We start from the raw sequence: 24,112 nt of genomic DNA, 5'->3' as shown, positions 1-24,112 counted from the left end.
TTCCGCCGTGAAACAAAATGATGTTCAATGTTTTTTTTCAGTCTTCACAAAAACTTGCATTAAAGTAACGTTACACGCACGATAATAGAAACAAAACGCGTCTTATCTTTCGTCTTGGGACAGCAGGAAATTTTCAATGTGGTGTTGTGTGTTTTGTTCCCCTCTCTATTTTCAGGCTAGAAGATATCGCTGTGATGTTTCTACAATTGACGACGCTATTTGTTCCCATTCATACTTCTTGAGCTTGGCGACACAGACAGTCCAAATATGAGTAGTAGGTTGGCATTATTCCTAACTTTCTTCCTTTACTTTGGGCCCCAAATCAACTGCTGTGACTGTAACTATTTAAATTGTCGTTGGTTATTGATTGCGCGTGATGGTATGCAATCGTGTGAGTGGATGTACTTGGTAGGCATGGGAGACTGCTGACAAGTTTGAAGGGAAAAAATAAGTATCCGTTAATAAATACTAACCCTCCAGAATACAAAAAGTATTATGTGGTCCTCAGATTACTAGCTAGCAGCAGAGAAGGGGCAGACTATCCTATTAACTTGTAAACCCCGAGCAAGTGAGCCCACCGCCAACAGAGTTGGTTTTTCCTCTATCCCACAGTGTGGCTCAAAATAGTGACACACAGAGTAGGCCAAAAGCTGGATAGTGTTGGTTCCTTTATGTCGAAGGACCATATGTCACCCTGATTTGGGGCAATCTAGCACACCGGTATCCCACAAAATTAGGCGATAACTTGTTGATGGGATGGACTCGTCTAACCCCAGAAGGGAAGGTGCACTTGAATTACTTCATTGGGCATATCTACTGGCAGAAAACTGCGTAATTAATCTAAAACCATGGAGCTTAACACATAAACTGCACAAATATTTAATTTGTGTCATTCGGTGAATATTTAAATGGATTTCCCTCATTTACGAATTCAGGGTTAAGGACCAAATCAGTCTTGTGGGACTAACGTGGCTCGGACAGAAGACACAAAGCCAACTGTTACTTCAGACTCATAGATTAAATGGAAATCACTTGTTTCTGAAAAGCATAGTGGCACCACATGCTTACACTTCGAAGTGAACAATTCTATAAGAGTGTAGTACGAACAAACCTTACCTATCCGCAGTTTAGTAGAAGCTAACTGATATATTCTGCTGCCTGCCACCGACCATTTACTAGGAGTGTACTACTCGCTTATCTATAATGTGGATCTGTAAAGTGAACTATTTAAATTACGTACGAACTTCCACAAACAAGATCAGTATTTTTTCTGCTAACAAGTCAAATATGGCACGGATAAATAATAGGTAGTTCTCGGGAAATACACTCAAATCAGTTTGATTTTCCCTCGTGAAAACAGTCCAATATGTCTCCAAGTAGAACATAAACTTGACGGAAACTCGGGGACTGCGCCTACCTGATGAGTCCCAGGAAGAGCGAACCTGGTCGTGGGCTGTTGAAGAGTTTTCAGCAACCCTGTAAGTACCTTTCATTATGAAAATAGGTGGTTCTGTTGTTCAGTAGGATCAACACAGATGTACTGTTAATGCGGTCGCATCCATATCAGTATATCTCTCTTTTGGACTTGTTGAATCTCCGAAACTGTTGCGTGCATGAACAGATTAGGAGCACTTGGAAATCAGCTTATTATTACTTTAAAATTTCATGCCTTGCAAGTTCAAACTGAACTGAATTCACACTGGTGATAGACAACCTATTTCGTTTCAGCCACTGTGTTTTCCGGCTAAGGCCATGCAATCCACGTATATTGGATTTGAGGTCTGACTGTAACACCAAATTTTTCAGCGTTCCCACATAAATATTCATTTCCGCCTTCTTGCTCGTGTGCTGATTTCTTTTAGTGCACACAGTGTACCGAAATCGAAATACCGGAACCAGAATACAACTGCTCAATGGAGAATTGCAAAGGCATGGGCTGAAAATCTTACAAATATACAGACGTTTCACGTGAATTTATTCACTACTTCAGCGCCAGACGCGAGGTATAAGAGATCCACTAAAAATTAAATTGGATTATGTTGGAACTCACACAAAAGACATTTCATCTCAAATTGTTTTACTTAATTCAACTGAAATCTGAATGGTGTTTTTGGAATTTCAAGTAATTCGGAGTGTTATGAGACAATGCTCGATATCTGGCTGGTGGACTGCGGTATAGCTGGGAAATCAAAGTCGGATTGAGCAGATTGCCAAACGTGTTCTGATCACAGCTCGCACTTTTTGGAGCGAGTGAATGCAGATTTGTGCAATATCGAGAAATTCAAAAAACTCATGTCATTATTCATCGGTGAGGGTGCCAATTAATACATTCACGTCAACAACTTACATTTTTATTAATGTTTCTACCGTGGAACTCGGTTTCACGCTGTTGGAGCAAAACAAAACTCTATTGGATACACATATACTTACCGTCGCCAATTTCAAGACTTCCTCATCTGACGTCCCCAAAGAGGCCAAACCCATTTCGTGTGAGAACTGAGCAAAAGCCGGATCCGCAAGAAGTGGCATGTGGCCAAGCAGTTCGTGACAGCAATCACTGAAATTAATAAATCGAGAGGAGTGTTTGGTATCGAGGCAAAATTTAATTTTGTCTCATACGTTGCTGTTTGCAACTTGCCCCATATTTGTATGTACATATTTCGCAAAAGGTGAAATTCTCCCGGCATTTTGTGGTTCACGACGATCAAGGCAACACACAGGTTAAAGATTAGTTACTTTAATTCGATTTAGACTGACAAAACTGACTAAGAAACACAATACAAGTCAAAGTGAAGGAACCCAGTGCATATGACAGAAGGATCTAACACAGTCTTCGCGTACGTAGGTATCACCCGTCGGGTCACAGAAATTAGTGTGATTAAAGTTGACCAAGCCACTTTGCTATATTCTTCACCACTAATCCATCTTGTATTAAATAGGATGACTACATAAACTGTGTTCGACACTAACGCAATACATTTAACTGGCGCATTTTCAAAAGGGCGAAATGATCCTTCAATAAACTCACGGCTCAGGAGTGTACATGGGGTCCTTCCAGTGCCTGATATACTGTGTGCAGTAGAACACGCGGAACGCCAGTCCAGATAGGAAGTCTCTAGCAGACAAGTATCCAGCAACCGGTCTTAAAGTGAATCCGGTCCGCGCTGGTAACCAATAAATACACGGTGGTTAAACAGTGAAAGTTGGATATGGTTGACATACATGAAGCTGCACTGGGTGGTACGACTTTCATTCCGATAAACACGGTGCAGCCACTCAGCATAGATTGGAAATATCATAAGATCTGCCTGGTATATTTAACCATGAATGTCTTGATGTACAAGTGATCAAAATAACTTTGGTGCATTACTGGTGAAAGGAAGAAGGCCTTTTCTGAGGAGCATTTGTTATGAAATGCTAACTGACGAGTTGCAGACTATTAGACAGGGAAGCAAAACTGTCATTTGCATCTTATTTACAAAAAATGAACATCCATCTTCTCCTGAACGGGTCTTCTTGAACCTTTCTGGATATTCATTGACTCAAATCATTCATTCCTCAAATCCTGCCAAATGCCACAGAGCGACTCCACAAATTCTGCAACAAATCTGCCTTTTCAAGAGACGTTCCAAGAAGAAAACATACTACTCGCAAGCCTCCCCGTCAGTAGTATCACCGTTACACTGAGAGCTTAACCTTGGTACATTTTTCGATTACCTCGAACATCTTCGGGTGAACACTAGGAATAGTCGTCTTTTCTTTCACTTACCCGCACATTGGAAGTTTTTTATTATCCCTTATTCAAGGCGCATACAGGCGCATATGGGGGACTACGGGAGTGACTGAGATCTCAAGGTGAAATGAGCAGCCCCTATTGCGATTGGGCTATATAAAAGGAAACTTCACCTTAATCAGTTTGAAAACGTGTTGAAATAATTTGCGTGAAAGTACGATGCCAAAATATGCCAGAACCTCAAAAATCAGAACGTATTCTGGGATTATGACACCTCCGAAAAGCGAAAGTTCATTGTTTGATGCAAGTTACCTGTCTATAGAAATTTCAACTGATTGCGCAACAAATATATACATATATATGTATATACATATGTATTTATTATTAATCAAGGACGAGGATGCCATTTTTTCTGATGCATATTGCCATGCCATCAGTCCGACTGTTGCATAAATCACTGTTTTTCTGTTTTTCTTCATACTCGGAACTAAAATCCTTCAGACCTTTACTGTATGGGTCTGTCCCTTTCTAACTTACGATGACCGTTACACTCTGCCGCATTACACATCTTTAAACAGGTGAATTGTTTGTCAGTAGTGAGGGAGAATCCTTAAGCCACTGAAATTAGCATAGAAAAATTACCATTTGTGGTAAATTTCCACGAACTCACATTTGAGAAACTTGGATATTTCATCAAGTTGTGGTAAATCCGATTCCCTGAAAAAAGAACCGACAGAGAGTTTAGACTAAAAACCGAAAAAAAGTAATTCCATATGATTTCAATAGTTCCCACAGGGCCAGATTACCAAATGAGCATTCGTGACCTCCTGATTGTTACTTAACGGGACGTTAGTGTGTTCCCGCGAGAACGGATATTAGCATTCCGGTGTATCAAACGGTCAAAGGAGAAACAAGCCTATGAAAATCGGTAGGACTCTTTTCTGCTGCACCAACTGAAGGCCTAAAAAGAATGAAACTTGTACTGTCATTTAGGATCAACCTCGCATACAGTTTCGTTTAATGGAATCTTCCTGTCTGCCTTTAATCCGAGACAAAACTGACTTAAAATGATGAGGTGTATCAAATGACAATCCCCTAGAAATTAGGCGACTAAAGAAAACACATTGTTTGATGGTAATCGCGAACCTGGACCACTTACAAATAACACGCAGACCTCAAATATACCCAGGGACCTTAGGTTCGGAACTATTTATACAGGAGGTAATGCTTTAAATAGTGACAGAGGAATATCATGGGACTGCGTGGGAAGTCTGGACATCTGACACTCACAATGAGCGTGACAGTTAATAAAAAAATAACAAGATGTTAGTGGCACCATTGTTACTCCATGCACATCTACAAGTCAGATGTTGAAGGTGCACGGGCTTTCAGTGCCTCGCTTTACCATGCACAGTATGAGAAGATTTGTCACGTGTAACCACCTTCTTGGAGAAGAACCTTTGCTAGACGGAGACACCTTATTTTTAGTAAGCTACACGATCTCGAGGGTACGTCCGAAAGCATGCTACTACCGGCATGACTACTGAACAAAGACCACATGAATGTGACATTTAAGACAAAATGAAGTTAATTGTTGGTCTACATTTTTGCAAAATTCAGTCTTTTATTATTTTGCAAGGGGCCGAAAATTTAAAAGACTCAAAACGACTATGTCAACATCGGTTTTAATGGCATCCTGCAGGGCTTACTTGTAACCTGCATGCTGCTGCAGAAGTCTAAGGTTTTCCAAATGTTCCTTGCAAGCGTGTGTTTCGTACAATTTCGTGAGTTCTCGATAAATGCAACCCCTGAAAACAATTAGTGACAAATTATCATAAGTTATTGTCATTTTAAAGAATGCAATCGAGATCTGAATAACTAAATATCTCAAATTTGCAATAATTTCCACTCTTTCAGGAAACTCAACTCATATTTTTTTGAAATAAGGTTGCGGATTGCCAGTGATCGCCAAAAGACAGATGTTTGTAGAAATTGCTGTAAAACCTGTGGTGTTGTACTGTGATGCAGTCTACTTTTCTCAAAATAAACACATTGTGACTTGTTTTCCTAAAGGAAACTACTCATAAGGTTGCTGAAACCTCTTCGACAGCCCACGACCTGCTTCACCCTTCTTGCCTTCTTGATACTAATCAGGTAGGTGCAGTCTCCGAGTTTCTGTCAACCTTGTGTTCTACTTGAACCCGAATTGGACTGTTTCGGAGAAATACACTCATTTGCAATTCAATATGGTTTTTCACGAGAGACTCAACTGAATCTCTCGTTTGTGATATTCTACAACTGAATGTGCTGCACACAGGCCACCTCATGATTCATGCTGTAATGCAGTCCACTTGTTCAGAATAAACACACTGTGACTTTATTGAATAGAATACTTCTTGGATATGCTTTTTAGTCACACGTTCGCCGAAGCCATGCAAAGGAAATGGGATAACCCTGAACGCAGATATCTGTGGTTCCTGATGCTCGACGACTCTTATTGACCGCCCTCTACGCCGCGTTCACTTTTTAGTGTAACTTGTTTTTAGGTTTTACTATCCGGACGTTAGATATGCTTCTTTACAATAGGATTCAGTGTTAAAGAAACAGGTAACACGATTTTTAAGAAGCCGTGAACTAGTTGTTTGAAAGAAAACTGCTTTCCAGCTGTTGGGTACAGTGAAGCAGATAAGCTTGCTTAGATTTGTTCAACAGCGCAGTAAGAGTACGACAATGCCCAGACCTGAATTTTTCGTTAGTTCGCGAGAATATAGATTGAAATCAGACAGCACTGCTGTCTAATATGTGATATTCACGGAGATTTTCCCACAACCTAGAACACGTTTCGTTCCTGCCAGTGCTATCCGAAAAGCAAGACGCAAGAAAGCTACTAGTGAGGTGAATCTAGTTTCATGAGACATCTTTTAGCAATTCGTGTTTCATGAACTATTAAATCAGTGTGTCAATGGACACGAATCAGCTTCCGCAAGGCATGAAACTACACAGATAGCTATTGGATAAAACGTACAGTACAACTTTTAACACATTTTGTACGAAGAAGTCCCACGAACTCTGAACAAAACCCATTAGAGGTTCGCCCCATTTTTGCCTCATCGGTTGGGCGCAGCATTCCGAGGCTTGGAAATTGAATAGTCCACTTGAGTATCGAAGTGATTGAACGGTGGCTTTTGAATTTACACAATAAAACAGAAAACACGATGGATACTTCGGTGGTTAAAGGCATGAGCTCATCCTTCCGCATAATGTGCAAGGTGTGGTCCCTACTGGAGTTCCGTTCGGTGGGCACTAAAGATAATTTTCTTCCATCTTGCTGTGAGTAGTTGATAGCATTTGGGAAAATCCGCAGACACTCCAATAATGGATATCACATTCTGGCCTCAGCTTATACATGCATATATGTAACCGTTTTCTGTGCAATAAAACATCACGGTATTTTCTCTCCTTGTCGATTTAAGCCAGATTGCTTAAGATTCGATGAAGATGGAACGTATCTATAATTTGTGTCCATACGGAGTAGCCGCTGTTGTATTCTAGAAGTTCTCTCAGTGAAACCACGGCACATTATGAGCTGATGCCCCTCATTGCTAATCCCTTATTCCTTGATAGTTTCAATGATATAGTAAAATCCAGACATTGAAAGGTTTTGTTGAGCCAAAAGAATTTAGTTGGAACTCGGAACTATGATTCCTAGGACCAGAGGTTTCGCGAGGTAGACGGGAACCTATAGACAACCACCGTTATGCCGTTTAGAGTTACCCGGAAACAAAATCGGATATACGTAGGGCTTCACGCTCGATGATGTTTCAGTAAAATTCCTACCTACTTGATACACACTTTGTAATCAAAAACGGATGCTGCGTCAATTTCTTTGGTGAATATCAGACCAATGCATGATTCACCCAGAAGTCCTAGGCTCTCTGTTTGGCGATGCACGAAGCCATAAGCGCTGCTGCACTCTGAGCGGCGCTGAGCGGCCGTCAGTCAATACTTCAGGGCAATGCGCCTCTAGCCTCCTCAGCTTAGACGCTAGCGTCATTTGGGATGGACGATTAGTCATTTTCCTGAGCTTATCACATTGATGTTAAATGATATTTAGGCGCTCATTGAGAATGATATCTTCACATCACTGTTTACAACAGAAAATATGTCTGCAGGAGGACAAAAAGTTAACCCTTGATGGTGGCATGTGTTCAAGTGCAGAAATTTAATAAAATGTCGATTCTGCCGATAATTAAATCATAGTCCGCCTGAAAAAAAACAGCGAGTTCACAAACAGACGTTCTTTAGGGAAGTTTCTTTTTTGGTGAAAAGCAACTCGGTACTTACCAAGTCTCCCTCTCGACCTCTGTATATTCGATTCTTGGGAGGGGCTGTCCACTAAAAGTAAATAAGCACCAATGAGGTTTTCCATCACAAAATAAATGACATACAGTTTAATGGTCTAAACGGAATGTCAAAAATTGTTGATACGTTTGTATTCCGGTCAACCGGGTGATCAAGAACGAAATAAAACAGCACCCAAGAGATACAGTGAGTATACACAACTAAGTTGATTTGTCTAATTTTCGAGGGCGTGTGTGAAAGTTCCTATTAGTGAGATGAATTGAGGGTGCGAATAATAGTTTCGCAAAAAATCTAAGGCCTTTAATCTCAACACTGGGAGAACAATCATTACACTGACGCACCATCGGAAATGTTACAAAGTTAAAGAATTTGTCTGTGAACGTCTAAGATGAAATTGTCTCATATGTGTCTTTGAATTCGAAGCAATGGTACAAGGCGTCATGAGGTGCTACTGCAAGTTTTTTCGTCATCTGTGTCGGTGTCACCCAGTCGGTAGAACCTGGGTACAACCATTGTGCTTAGACAAATGAATGACCAGATTATTGTCTTCTGACAAAATTCACTTTGTAAATCGACTTCCAAAAACCTCAAATTACACTTATAGCGAATAAAAATCTATAGAAAGTTTATCAACTTGCTTTCGCTTCCTGACACATCTCAGATTATTTTCCGCGCCCAAACTCCTAACCGAACCGTTTGAAATTATTCGTCCTGACTATATCCTGTTACCAGCAAACCTAACCACAGTTAGTCGGGCATTAGCTGAACCCTGAAAGATCAGATGTACAATCACCTACCGTATGATACCTTATAAGTTATATGTCGCGGCATGTTACCATTTTGTTTGTGGTTCTTAGCTGCGACGCATAAAGCGCGCAGTTTATAAATTTTCAAAAGCCAGTAAAAACGGTGAACTTGACAGATATATTTCTACGAAACCTGATCAGAGCTACGGATACGACGTGTTCCCCCAACAATGAGTGCACACTGAAATAGCTTGTAAAGGCTGATACATTTGGCTTCGCTGTTAACAAAAGTTCACCGATTGTTGTTGGCTAGTGACGTCACAACAAGGATACGAGGCAGACCATTTCGTAACTCGACCAGTTCGTAACGAGAACTTTGAGGAAGACAGTATCAAAGTATGGCCTGCGAAAGTTTGGAATCAACTACGCAGGTGATCAGGGCGTATAATGTCATTTATATCTGTTCTGCTCCCATCCGTTCTACAAACATGAGCATCCCCGCTAGTGCACTTTTAGTTACCCGCCAGGTGACTATGACGAACCCATTTCACGTCACTAAAGAGTGTCATCCAGGAGACGCCCTAGTTGAATAGTACCGCGCACGTGCATAAGGACGAAAGCGAATTTATTTCCGATGGAACATATATACTTTTTAAGTGTAACCACTTCGAAAGTTAGACATCTGCCTTGTGTTACTCTTGCCTTGTAGCCGACTTAATACTAAGATTTTTGAAGGAAAGCGGCAGATAGACAGTGAACGCAAAATCTTTTATCAGTGGACTCTTGATGTCTACCCAGTCTGAGCTCCAGTATCATCTGGCTATTTAGAAGTGCATCTCAACCACTCGACGCAACTGCGATCAATATTTTGCACTCCTGGACCTCAGATTAAGGTAACCGCAGCCGTCAAATTCTTGCGGCCTCCAGATCATCTACCAGACTTGCCACCGCAAACTGTCCTAGATGAGAGAGAGAGTCATATCTATCAGTACACATAATATCCGAGAGGGTGATCAGATGATAAGTATGCAGATGCGGCGACAAAAGGACAACGACGTAAGAATGTTCACCGAGCCAGTGATGGGTAAAGAATCTTCTGGGCTTACAACAGAGCAGGTTGATCTTTATCGTCTCTAAAATGACAAAAATAGACTCCTTCCGCTTTAAATAATTGGGACGAAAGCGATGTTTCCGAAAAAACTGCACGCAAATGTTTGAAGAGCTAGGATCAGTCAGTGTTTGTCAATCACTCCAGCTTAAAAACCCTATATATCATCGTTGGAAAGCAAAGATGGCATTCACTCATTAGGCAGATTTCTTAATATGTAGTATGCAATCCAAGTTTCCAGCGCCAGATTACGCTCCTAATCACCTCTGGAAGAAAGGCTATCGTCTTCTTTCTGATTTTTTGCCCAGGACGGTCTTGGGAATATAGTTGAACTCCTCAGGTGAATTAAAGCAGGAGATACCCTGCAATTTTGAGTACACCAGCAACGTGAATGTAGTTTTTCAATATTCTGAACGTTGTGTGTGAAGGCGCATTGCTAGAAATCCACTTTTTGCCTTCCCCCAATTTCTTAGAGTGAAAATGTCCGCCAATCAGAGCAGATGATCATATGTGGAGATTTCATCCTCTAAGTGAAGCCAATCTATGCTGAAAAGCTGAGAAGAACTGTACAGCTGTTTCATCCTTATCGCTGTGTGCATCTCAAGAAAATCCGAAGAGTCTCGAACCCGCGACCCCCTGGCTGGTAGTTTGAAAACAACCGTTCGGCCAGGAGTGGCTGGTCAGCAGTTGGATTAACCCGCATTTAGATAGAATATAGCGCCGCTCATCCTTCAATCACGGGATCCACATCACGCGGTCACACGTGTTGAATGGCTCTTCAAGCAACGACTTCTCAGACGGAAGTTTCACTCGTCATGTGAAGTTTATTCTTCCACTAAGCTACTTTTGGATTGTTGGTAGTATGAGATTTGTGAATTTTGTTCGCCAAGCTCGGCGAACCAACAACCGAACGGCGCACCCGAGCTACCTACGTTCCACAATAGATATCGGACTTTCGTTCATTGTAAAAAAGGAGTCCCGAGTGACCGATTCTTTCACGGGGTTACTAGACGTGGTGGTTGGTTGACATGTTAAGATAATTCAAACTTTTTAGCCTTGAGTCCGCCATGCCAATCTGTCTTCAGAGCACACGAACGTATCGATTAATAAATTTCCTTGAGTAACGCAAAACTAAGCAAATGCAATCACCACCGGCAACCAAACAACACTTACTGCTTGTAGTTATAAGCAATCTCAGCGAACATGTTACGTCTTTTTCTGTATTCCTCATCTTTGAAGCCCTGCAGGACAAGAAAAAGCCTGTTTTACAACAGGAATTCACAGGAATGAATCCAAGCAACAATTAGTGAAGTCACTGAGCCGACCGACAGAAAGATTTCTAATTGGCTCTCTACAGTAGATGCTAATCAGGTGCGTTTTCTAAATACCGCAAACAATGGAATTTCAATTCTGATTTTTTAAATTTTGGAACAAAAGTATTTTAGCGACCCTAAGCACAGGCATTTTATTCTGACGGCATATAAGAAGATCTGATGGAATTAGAATCTGACGAGATCGATAAAATGCGGACACAAAAGGTGTTCTGCTAATAGTGTTATTAGAGAAATTATTGCTGAGTTTGTTCACCGAGCGCGTAGGAAAAGTGCGTCCTCTCTCGAGCGCTTTTGTTCTGGACGAATAACTTATTTCTCACTGAACTCACTCAATGAACTAACATAAGTGTCTCGTCATAACCAGTTGTATGGTCTGAATAACAACCATGGAGGTTGTACCAAAAGTTAAGGAACAAGCTGTTCACTGGCTACATTATATTGATTTCACAATACATAGTTTATGGTTGAGGCTAATATCCCGGGTACTTCACATAAACAACAAATTCCGAGTTTCATCGAATCAACCGCATCATTCCTTTTGAATACAATCGAGTTGTGAACAAAATTGCTCGCAAGACGGTAGAAAAATCGGAGTTGGTATCTTAATTATTGTCGACGTACAGTCCACAACAACTAGTTGCAAGCAACTGACAGTATATTTTGGCACTGCTCAAATGACATGCTCTGAGATTTTTCTCTAGAAGATTCGTGAGCAATTTATCTATAGTGTACTAATGTTCTAATGAAATTAACTTCAATTCTTTAAAAGCTAGTACAATATATGGCCGTGATAAGTTGTAAAAATAAACCATTTTAATGAATTTGCATTATGCTCTGTAAAATATTCAGAATTTCGAATTTTTGATTAGATTTCAATTTATTCCACTTATAAAGCCCAAACAAACTCTTACATATTGAAAAAAGTGAAAAAGAATATCCCTTTAACCGTTTTATGACTTGACCATGCCAGGGAATCTCCACTTAGGTCCACTAATTTCGATTTTTTGGACAGTTTTGCTTCACACTCCGAAATGTGTCAGTGATTTATAAGCCCACCATTCAGCAATTCTTCTATGTCGTGGGCATTGTACTGGCTGTCTAAATCACTGCTCAACTGCCATACAATCCTGAAAGAGGAGAACTATACTAAAACTTTCAGTCGTGAGTGTAACCTTGACTCTGCTTACTAGCAAAACAAGACCCCGACTTCACCAGATAAAACGGCCAAGAGCTAGATGCCCATACACGGAACCATTCAGATGGACATGTCTGAGCATTGTGTTGTGACAAAGCGACATCAACGAGCTTGAATCGTTGTCCTATGCGAAACCCACTGAACTCAAATTCAGTGCATAATGAGGGACACACGTTTGATGGGCCTAAACCTGAAGTCAAGCCATACACAGCCACGTTCTATATATTTTCCACTTACACCAAATGAGAATCGAGTGGAAAGTAGACAGGAGGTCACGTGAGTCTTGCAGTACATAGCCTAACGTATCCGATTTCTTTTGCCTTACTTTGACATCCCAGCCCTCCACGAGGGCCTTCAAACTCAGGGTAGTCCGTTAGGACCGTTTTTTTTGACACCCGCTAAGTTGGAATATGTTGCTGTCACAAACTTCTCATTCTAAGTACTTAGATTTTCAAACCAGGGTTTTCAGGCTTATTTACGCTCTTTGTAACACACGTCCACCCAGAACAGGATGGAATAATTGGTTTCACAATAAAATATGGGATAAAATGCACATAATTACTGCTAAAACAATACTCACTGGATGGTCAGCATCCAGATCTTTGCCGTACATGAACACGTGATTGGAAACCTCGTCAAGATCCTTAATGTGGCGAGGGAACCATGGAACACGGATTGTCTCATTCATATCGGCGGCTGGAAAATGAGCAGACACTTTAGCAACACCGTTTCGTCGCTGAACTTCTGTAACGATTTCACCCAATTAAGAGTAGAATTACGCTCCAAATACACCCTATTGGCCTTTGAGTTTTTAGCTCTAATAATTTTCGACAACTCAGATTACGTGTAGTTTGAAGACTCGTTGTACGCCCGGATCTCCATTTTGCTGGGGTCAATGGCTTCCGCACATTGATAAAACTGTTCGGATTGTGAGTGCTACTGGAATTTAGGGGATTTCTCTGCATTTGTAGAACTATTCTGCTTAGCTCAAATGCACTATCGCGATAATTTATGCAGTCAGATATGAAATCAGTCTCTTGTAAAATTACGTCTCTCGTGACATCAACAGGAATGGGGATTTGCCATTTAAAGATGTGAGGCTGAAAATAACCACATCAAATGACGATGCCAATGAAAAAATACGGTGTCCGGGATGGTATATACGGAATAACTCCGCACCGAATTAGAGGGAGCGTTCCTCAGTAGGACCTGGATATTTGGAGAATATCTAATATTGTTGGTTGCCGCTTTCTGAAAAAAAACATGTTCTTTACATTGGAACTCAGTATGCCATCTAAAGAAACCGGTAGGCATCTTGAGACTGGTTGGGAGGATCACTTATCCTATAGACCGTGTACACCAGACCTTTGAAAAACCCGGATTTCTCGTTTATTTGTCCGGCAGAAGCTGGTCGCAGATATGCGTGGGAAATAGCGGGCTGTTTGAAAGAATTTACGCGGTCGGATTTGAAACCCCAGCAAACAGAGCAGTTTTAAATGGTCAGGACCCCTCAAAACCGGTCATCACGAATAACTGACCTCTCTGGAAGACTCGCATTCAACGGCCTATCCGTTGACTAAATAATTGTAATGTGCTTTACAACCTTCCGATACTACAGAATAAACACCAGGTGTGTTTATTGGTTCTTTCTCAGGTGGTTGTTCATCTGTTCGCCGAACCTGACAATAGACATGTAAGCGTTTCGTTACCATAGGAGGAGACATCAGGGCGCAGTTTGGTGCTCGGCAAATAGATAAACAGCGACCTGATCAACAACCAATAGACAGCAAATGTCGTACCCGGTTTTCCCGTTTGTTGCCCCGGAGTTGCATGAGTCAGAGCAGAGAACCCATTTGAACTGCCAAGACTTCGCTACCATTAGGGTTCTGCGAGGAAAATTTGGCTACAGAGAATTTCGTTCTCTTTTCACAGCTGCAACAGGTCAAACAAGTTTATCGCTTAGTCTGAGACGTCGTTCAATCCTGGACGCTTACGTCTTTTCAGAGGTGATTATTCATACAGTGGTGTGCCAGTGGTTGGTGATCTGTTTGCCTAGTAAGTCGGATGCACGTGACTTGAATTCCGGTGAGACCGAGGATATGTCCTATTGATGGCCTTCAATAAAAGTCGCTTCCATGATGTGTAAAGCATCTACCAGTAGATTAACTGTAAAAAACGAATTCGAATGTTCTGTGACGGAGAGTGACAAGAGGAATGTGATAAATGAAGAAGGGATGAGTGGCATCGATTAGTTTGGCTTACCCTGATGATTTAGCAAATATCGATATGGGACATCTGACAATGAAGTAAAGCAGACAACACACATTTTGGTTGGAACAACATTAATCTGGTTCGGGAGTTTTTCATTTAGACCAACAACGCGTGGAATATATCACCAACCTGATATTCAAGTGTGTATCTGGCATTAACACCACTAGTGCAGTACTGTTGTCAGTGGAGGACAATTCAAGAAGTTTACAGCTGACAAGACATCTATTGCTTGTCATCATTGTCTCCTCAAAATGCATTCATTCGTTGCAATGTAACGCAGAATTCTGGATGTGTATGCCTTTAGATCCCAAAACAGTGTCAAACTATTTCTTGAAATATTGGAGCGAATGACCATTCACAGCGAAGACACATCTATTTGGCTATCTATTTGGTCGAAGTTTTGGAATAGAAAAGATTTAAATCGCGTGGACTAAGTATTGCGCAATTTAAGCAGCGCGTCCAACTCTTACCTCTTACAACCAAACAAAGCTCATATGAGTCACGTATCAGTTTGCAGTTTATAGGTTCATACCGATTTTTACAGCTTCTCCTCTCTTCATTGGTCTCAGCTGGTTTCAAAAGTGATGACTACAATCTTTTCGCTGTGAACATATGTAAATTAAGTGCTCGATCCCCTACATTGGTTAGTATAAAACTGGAACAAATAGACATTTTTCATGCTATTAATCTGTTTGTACAAGGCGGAATTGCTGATCCGGATCGGAAGCACCTATCCTATGAAAAAATTTACTTGTGTATCTGATCTTGAAAAGCAAGTCACCAGACATAACTTAATCTTACATGCCTTCTCAACGAAGTCCTAATCAGTACAGTGGTGCGTTCTCACACTGGTGAGTTGTGTAGCTGATTGCAACCACGTGGAAAAATACTCCTTATGGTTACACTTACCGCATTCTTTCTTGATGTGTTCCGGATGTATAGATACTTGTGGTGAAATTTGGTTCAACTGATTCGCTAAATGTTCCTCCATTTCTGAGGGCAATGATATGTGGGCATAAACATCCAAAACGCCTGAATCGCTTGCATTTTGTTTTCGATTGCCCTGTCGGGTCTCCAAATGCAAAACTTTGGCATTAGCCGCCTTCAAGAAATAGAGAATGACATTAGTACACTGTATTTTTTGATGGAAAATATCGAAAGTGTACACGTTTTGGTAGAATAAAATGGATCCGAATGCAAGATTCATGAAGTAACTAGGCCATATAAATCAGTGAGGAAGCCGCTCCCCTTCATACAAAGTGGCCTGTTAAGTCTCAAGCAAAATATCGCAAGGTGTCATTTTTACACAATTATTCCAAAATAAAAGAGTGGTCATCACTTTCAACACCTAATGTTGCACTGAGGACTGAAACCTTCATTCGATGCAATTCCACGTAATATCTTTCATTTATTCAACTTTGTCTACTTTTCTCTTTTTTACTACATTTCCCACCGGAACCTAACTTTACCGACATGGACCGCGGTGCCCCAATCAAGGATAAAAAATCCATTCAGTTGATTTTCTTTAAAGAGATTTTGGGGCAGTTCACGATTCCTATTTTAATTTAAAAACTACTCAATGTTTGCATAATTCTTAATGAGTAAAGTCGTCACCGGTATTTGGCGATCTTTTTGTACAGTAGGAAAAAACAACTTCCGGGAGTTGCCTTTCGCCCTTTTCTACAGAGCTTTTGCCAAAGAAACCCAGCGCATCTAGGATGGGGCCTAGACTACACGTTAGTAAATTGGTGTCTTTCATGGTTTGTATCCCAAACTATCGTCGGCTAAGCCGAAATGGTTGAACCGTCACGCCAATTTTCTTTCAATATCTAAATTCGATATTTCACCGTTGGATCAAGTGCACTGTAGTAGGATTATAAGTGCACAAGTTGTTATCTATTTATTTCTTATTCAGTCCTCCTTCAACTAGAGAGAGACTAGAGATCGTACTCTCCTCTGCCGTACTTATCAACGGGCCATTTAGGTTCATTGTAGTTTCGACTGTACAATCTATAAACTGATATATTTTCTGAAGTGATAAGCTGATGAAGATGCTCCAAGATGAATGTTGCCTAAACTGGCACAAAAACATTGCAATGTTTCTCGTCTCCGTTAGGTACACTGCCTGTGATTTCCAACAACAACACACGAGAGTGTTTATTGTGTCTTGTACGGCGTGTTCACTTAGCAAGTTGGGGAGGAAACTATGGGACTTTCGACGTCAGCATAAACTATGGATGGCATGGTTAAAATGAAGAAATAATGTACTTTGAACATTGTCGAACTATAAACCAAGCAAGCGAAAAATTATACACCCTTCGGCACAGTTCAAGCAGGCAACTTCTTCCTTCCAAAGCAGTCACTCCACCGGTAGTACCACTGAATATTATGATCGGTGTTGCACAGATGGACACAGATTTCATTTTGATTACTAGCTGATGTACGACGCGGATGTTGTTAATATTATAGTAGGTTCTAAATTGGACCAGATTTTAATGCCATCCAGTCACCCAAAGGGACTTCGTTTAATTCGACCCTAAGTTCTAGTCCTCTGCAAGACTTATACGTCTCTACGTTCGTTTCGTATACTGCGGTTCAGTTTCGCCCCGTGTACAGCAAACAGTTATTTTCAGATCTCTAGCTCGCATGGTAAACTTCATTGGACTTTATTGTGAATAGTCTCCGTAGCCATTTGTCCCTGGATGACTGAGGATGTTTCGAAATGTGGACAGTCCAAAACTAATTTATGAAAGGTTTCCTAATTTGTTCAAGCAGAGATCGTGACAACCTCACTTGAGATTAAAAACAACGATCAGACCGATCAAGACAATTATTTAAGAAACGTTATTCTAATTTGTGGGGAATAAATTACGGAATATTCTAGAAACAACGTCTTTCGTTGCTGAAAAATGTTCTGACATAAAAAAAGATAAAAAGCTAAAAGCGGGGTTATGTGAATCCAGTTTCAGCTCACGAATGAAGAGCTGTCCTGGTATTCCTCATTTTAGAGATGATATCTCAGCATTAAGCTAGACAAATAAAAACCGATGGAAAAGCTGGAGTCCGTTTGGTGTATCGCGATGCATTTTTTCCATAACAATGTCGAGGAGGAATGATAAAATGCTTTCGGATAAAGGGATAAAATGCAGAGAAATATCGTAATATTCCCCATGGGGGTTTGCGATGGTTCTGGAGGTCTATTCCTTGGTCAAACGAAGTTCACTAAAAATCGTGACATCCGAACACTGTGAATAAATGATGAAACATGAACCGCGTTGTAAAACCACACAAGCAACAACCAGGGAAACAAACTTCGTGTGTCGGAATACTCAACCGAGCACTCACCGTTTGTTAATGGAAAAATGTTACTACTGTTGAATTCCCAGTAGGTAGTTTTCTTACTGATAATCGACCGATCCACGAGTCAATGTAAATGTGCACCTTGGAGTTCTTCCATTGCCGGTAACTCGGAGGCTTCGTGTACACATATGTACACAGCTAAGAAAGTTTGTTCGTGTATAATTACAAAACGCGTTGAGGAACAACGCCACGCGTGGAGTATTTAGTCGTCTTCTCGTGGTTTTAGTGCTAAGTTCGTGTCAATGGTCAATTTATTAGTAGACAAATACATTCTCTCATGGACTACCATCAACATGATAATCATCATCATCACCGACAGCATGACATCAGCGTTCGGCACCGATGCTTCACTGCCGTACAACCTTGATTTATTTGAAAGCCTTGTTATAGAGAAAAGAGTAAATATGGACAGGGGAGGGACTTAGTGACACATTATCACAATCATTCCACGATACTTACACCTCCAGACATTCACTCAGGCAATCTGGATAGAAACCGACAAGAGGAACGCCACTGACATCGGTTGGCAGCCATATCTTGCGGTGTCCGACCAGGCGCAGTGATGATCAAGCTGTCCCCATCCTGGAACACAAGTAGCACCGACAGCACCCAAACGTCTCTTAATCTCCTTCATACTCCTTTGTCAGGTAAATGGTTGGTCATATCTCTGCTTCCGCCACTTTGAGATGGGCACGGGAAACGGTACTACTCCCGGCAGACGACTGCTAGACATACGCAACACATATCCCGACCAACGTAGCTTCTGGTGCTGGACACATTCTTCGATGGAAGTACCCGTTGTGCAACCGAAAACGTGCTGTCTAACTGCCTCATTACGGATTCACTGACACCAAATCACACGAGCTCTGGTTCTGAGACAACGATTGTCGAACACCTGAAGAAGTCTCAGTTCCGCTGCTCGAATAGGCCAAGTCTCACAGCCATACAGCAAATCAGCTCGTACTGTAGCTTGATACACACGTCCCTTCAGATTCAGGGATAAACCATTCTGACGCCATAGGTGTCTCAAGTTAGCAAACGCGGCCCGAGCCTTGCAGATTCGTGCATGCACCTCATCTGTCACACAACAGTCAGAACTAATACAACTTCCAAGATACGCGAAACGCTCCACAACTTCTAGTGCCTCTCCCTGGATCGTAAGTGGCGTGTTCAATGACTGCACGTCCACAAGCATGACCTTACACTTTGTGGGTGCAAAGTGCATACTAAAGAACAGGATGACTTTGCGCCTTTTCCTCCTCTTCGAAAATGAGAACGATGTCGTCTGCATTTTCCAGATCCACAAGGTTTTCTTCACAGGCTATTTGCACACCAGGGTTTTGGAGACCCTCCAGCATTAGGCTCGATTACGAAGTTATAAAGGAATGTAGAGAGTGAGCATCCCTGATATCGACTACCAATCTAAGAATGAATGCATGAGTTATATTCAGATATACCTTGTGGTTTGGCATCCTAAGTCGTGTCAGTTAGCCCTGCGCACCGTCGATTGTTTAGGGACAGATGGGTTCAGTCTTCCAAAAATATTTGGGAATGATTTTGAAATTTGACCAATTGTATCAAGTGAAGTTACCAACAAATGTGGTTCCGGAACAAGTTCCTTAATTCGGCTGTTTCATAGGCTGCCCATTTTTCCGAAACGGGATATTTTTTCCTAATTATATTTTGACAACCAGCAATCCAATCCTACATTTCGGCGTTAGCCTTGACAGACGGTGCTCGTTGTCATGTGAGATCACTTATGCACCGTAATAGGAATATGGTAGCTGCTTTTTCCTAGAGCCTTGTTCTTGGTTGAGACGCCAGAAATCGGATCCGTTCTTGTTACGGGACACAGGTGTGGATAACGAAAGCTCTTGAATAACCCATTAGCCATTTAGTATATTGTGCGAGTAAACAATGTGACATTGTTCCTTCAAATCTGAGAACTTGGTTTCCCACTCGGCATCTAAATCAACAATCACTTGGATAACGAATTGGAATTAAAACAAATTTCCGAAGAATAATTTTGGGAATTTCTCGCGAACAACTCAGAAGTAGTTCATTTCATTTGGAGATCATCCCAAGTGTGTGGTTTACTCTCTCAGTTTAGTGAAAGTCTAATGCCAACTTCCGAATGAGACAAATAGCACCGATGTTAGCCGTCACATTCTGGTCACCGCAGTTCGATTCCACGTCATTGTCTGACTACACAATGCTCTTCACACTTTTATATCTCTTGTTTGCAAGCTGAACATAGTGGTAAATTTTGGCTCACATCAATCAAATATTCTGATATTTCAGAGCTGTTTTGCGCTCCTGTGAGTGCATCAGCAGAGTCTAGCCAGTTTGATGATGGAAGTAAGAAATGCTAAAATACATCGATATCGGATGTTTCACTGCGATAGTGCGATCAGTTCCCCAAAACCTTATGTACTAATGAATGAATCTCACAAATTCGTCGATCTTTAAAGTCCTTTCGGTTTCAACCGCCAACTAACTTCGATTGATCTATGGTCAACGTAAGCTTAGATTTAGCTGGTTTTACTAGACTGATCGCGATAAACATGCAGAAAAGGGGTTATTCTCAACGTAAGAACACGTCTTGCAATCAAATTACTGTGTGCCTGCAAAACCTCAGTAGGGCATATTGGGTTGAGTATTCAAGCCATTGGGTTGGATAAAAATTGATTATATATAGAATTTAAATTGCCGTCGAATAAACGAAAGGGGACATACGTAGAAGGGCATTAAAGGAACGATGATAGAATTACATGCCTGCTTGAAACAAGGTATTTTCTATAAGCGCATTTTTACATATTTCGTGCACTAATTTCAAACTCTGCCTTCGGTCACGAATGCAACCTTACAGAAGTCCCTCATGAATATTTTCTGTTGACATGTATCCAAAAACGTCTGACTAACCAACGATATCGATAATCACTACTGTGAAGAAGGTGAGGCACGGATGAAAGACACAGATGAGATTAGGCACAACTACTAACCCACCGCTACGCACAACTGCGCTCCCCAGTAACGCACTGATGATATCAGCTCGATTGGTGATGAGGCATTTGCAATCAAATTGCCCAGCTCAGCGAACAATTTAACGGCCATCTATGCTACCTGAGCTACCGATATTTTCCTCTATAGGAGACCGTTTTATTTAGGAAATTCTTACAAATATTTTCCTCTTGTGCGGAAGATGAGTCTGGGTGAACGACCATGGATGTAAAAAAACCGCTGCGAAAATCGTATCGCCTTGGTAAGCTTGTGGCTGATTCCTCCGAATGAACGCCCTCATAGTTAAAACAGCTAGCGTGCGCTGAAACAAAACTCTGTAAAACTGTAGCGCAGACGTTTAGCAAACGTCCAAATGCACTTTAGAGCATTGGGAGAACAGAATCAGTTCTATATGTCGGCATCTAAAGATGTCATCAACTGCATTGGGTCGAGATTGGTTAAACGTATTGACCAGTAGCCAGAAAATATCCCTGGTCCCTTACTAAATAAGTAATACAAATGACCATATTTGAGCGCGACGTTCAGCCTATAATTGGCTTTCGGCCTATGATAATTGGTCACAACGTCTGGACAGACAATGCAACATGTAGAGTGGGCCGTCTGGAACATGCTCCTGTACGAAAACGTCAAACGAAATTAAGCACAGTTTTGAAAGAATTATCCGCGTAAGTTTACGTAAACAGCTTAAGAGTCACAGACTTCCTGCTAGCTTGTTCGATCTCAACATATACTGGCGTTCTTCCAGGCCAACACCTTGAAGTCCCAGGGGCCTTCACCTTAATATTTCCCGTACAAACCAAGCTTCGTGGATCCAGCCACCCCCAAAAGATGCTTTTGCATTGTTGAAGTTGGCTTCATCGTTTAGCATATAAGAAATGTGTTGCCTCCGTTTACCGTTAAATCTGCAATAGCTGGCACTGTGGCCGATAAAGCCAGCGAACAATTGATGAAGCTGTAGCGCGTGGTCTACTTGGATCAGCATTGGACAATGACAAGAAATCGTCATTTACTGACGTTATACCGACGGCGAATAAGCGATTTGTACAAATCCTAATTGGATGCGCCAACTTCTGAAGGGCGAGACAGCAAAAACGGTAGACAACCAATGTGCTCACAGCTTGGCTCAAATTTTGACGCTACACTACAATGCATAGAAACTCATCAAGCAAAGCAAGAAAACTTACAGATAACGTTGATATAAGCTTGGCCAAATCCGCAAGACTTTCGTTTAACGAAACGATGCAAACCAATTCCTTCTCCGCGTGGTTCTGATCTTTAGCATCCGACATTTTCTTGCTTTTTTTCTTGCTGAGATGCAACTGATAAGGAGGAAAGTTTTTATACTACTTGCATGACAAAAATTCGCACATCGAATGTCTCCTGTAAATCAGTGGACGCACAAGAATGTCAAGAATCAAACAAGCCCACATACACAGATAAACCCAGATTTGGAGATGTAAGTGCAACAAAGTACATATATAATTAAGAAAACCACGACAAAGAATCTTTCCCAGTGAATGCACCAAAAACAACACATAGGCTCGCCAAACCGAGACTGGCAACCTGATGCATTCGTCCTGGCCGGAAATCAGAGCACCTCATTAAGTACATTTTTGAGGAAATTGGTCTTCATCACTTGTGAACTCAATACATGATAAATATCTATATTCCGACTTAGGTTTAACTAGCAAGCCGGTTTTTTTATCAAACGTTATTAAGATAAAAAAGGATCCTAAATTTTGTAAAGGCCAATGATTTACAATTTGCAACGTCATGAAAACAGGAGAAGTAAAAGTGGTTTGCAACATACGGAAGGCCACAGAGCTTTAGAGTCTGGAAAACATATCTCACTGTTAGAACACATTTAAAATTCGTTAACAAATACACAAAGACCTGAGCAGCGAGCGTACATTTGATGAAACTGGGTTGTTGAATTCTGTAGCGCTGAGCTGAAGTGCCTCACCTGTCTACCAAGGAAAGAGTTCTCATCTACAGATTGATGACTCAGCCGACATCTAGTAAAAGTGTTTCAGGAATTAAATGAGATAGCTCGTGCTTCATAATCGTGTGAGGGTATTTTGGAATTTACAACAAAGGCTTCGTCTAATAAGTAAAGTTATTCTATCACGGAAAGCCAACATGCCGTTTCCTCCTTTCTGGGAGCCATAGTCAGTGCACGACTCATGAAACTCCAGCCATTTTTTAACACTCAGACCCTCGGAAAGTGGTTTGTATTCACGCATTCACCCTTATACGCACATACATGCTTTTATAAAAAAAATAAAATCGCTCAGCTGTAGCACTCTTCGGATGCCTAACTTCCATGTCACCCGAGGGCTGGGATAATGTCAGGTTGACCAAACTTAGAAAGGAGAAGTCCTGAGGCAGAAGTCAGTTTCGAACCGCGGATCTTCGGGTCAGTAAATTCGCGCTCTAACCACTTGAGCGATCTCACCTCCATGTTTATAATATATATATATATATGTATGTATATATATATATATATATATATGTGTATGTATGTATGTATGTATGTATGTATGTATGTATGTATGTGTGTATGTATGTATGTATGNAGTTGTATGCACATATGCTCCCTATGCTCATATATATAATATATATATATATATGTATATATATATATATATATATATAAAGCAGCGTGCCCCGTTACAATGGATTTAAGTCAGGAATTTCAATGTTCCTCTGCGTTTTAGGAGGTTGGTTTTTCGAGTATTCATTGAGGTTTATAAGATTAGCAATGCTGATCAGCACCGGCAAGAAAAAAAGGAGTCATAAAGCTTTACTATGTGGCTCTAAATTTAGCTCAGTTGGACGTTGTTTGGTGGATAAAACCTCAAAAATCTTCAAAATCTCATCATCAAGAGGGAGATCAGTCTCAGCGGTGCCGATTGCTTAGCAGGCACCTGAGATGAGAAAAATCAACAGAAGGTAATGTTAAACGGCTGTGAAATTTTTTTG

The 24,112-nt window shown here is 41.1% G+C and overlaps 1 protein-coding gene across 1 annotated transcript in view; it reads right to left on the bottom strand.

Moving 5' to 3' along the window:
* T265_11906 (hypothetical protein) overlaps positions 1–22,449 on the bottom strand; it is a gene marked incomplete at both ends in the record, with an annotated part of 28,511 nt that extends 6,062 nt beyond the window's left edge. The window contains 9 exons of the mRNA XM_009178729.1: positions 2,431–2,557; positions 3,029–3,164; positions 4,404–4,450; positions 5,443–5,541; positions 8,078–8,128; positions 11,123–11,190; positions 13,059–13,174; positions 15,659–15,851; positions 22,315–22,449. Coding sequence (XP_009176993.1) covers positions 2,431–2,557; positions 3,029–3,164; positions 4,404–4,450; positions 5,443–5,541; positions 8,078–8,128; positions 11,123–11,190; positions 13,059–13,174; positions 15,659–15,851; positions 22,315–22,419 — 942 coding nt within the window. The remainder of the gene's footprint in view (positions 1–2,430; positions 2,558–3,028; positions 3,165–4,403; positions 4,451–5,442; positions 5,542–8,077; positions 8,129–11,122; positions 11,191–13,058; positions 13,175–15,658; positions 15,852–22,314) is intronic.
* Positions 22,450–24,112: the final 1,663 nt, after the last annotated feature.

This window comes from Opisthorchis viverrini, assembly GCF_000715545.1.
Source record: "Opisthorchis viverrini unplaced genomic scaffold opera_v5_637, whole genome shotgun sequence".
Taxonomy (NCBI): Eukaryota; Metazoa; Platyhelminthes; class Trematoda; order Opisthorchiida; family Opisthorchiidae; genus Opisthorchis; species Opisthorchis viverrini.
The sequence above is the reverse complement of the archived record's forward strand: the minus strand, read 5'-3'. Positions and strand labels throughout refer to the sequence as shown.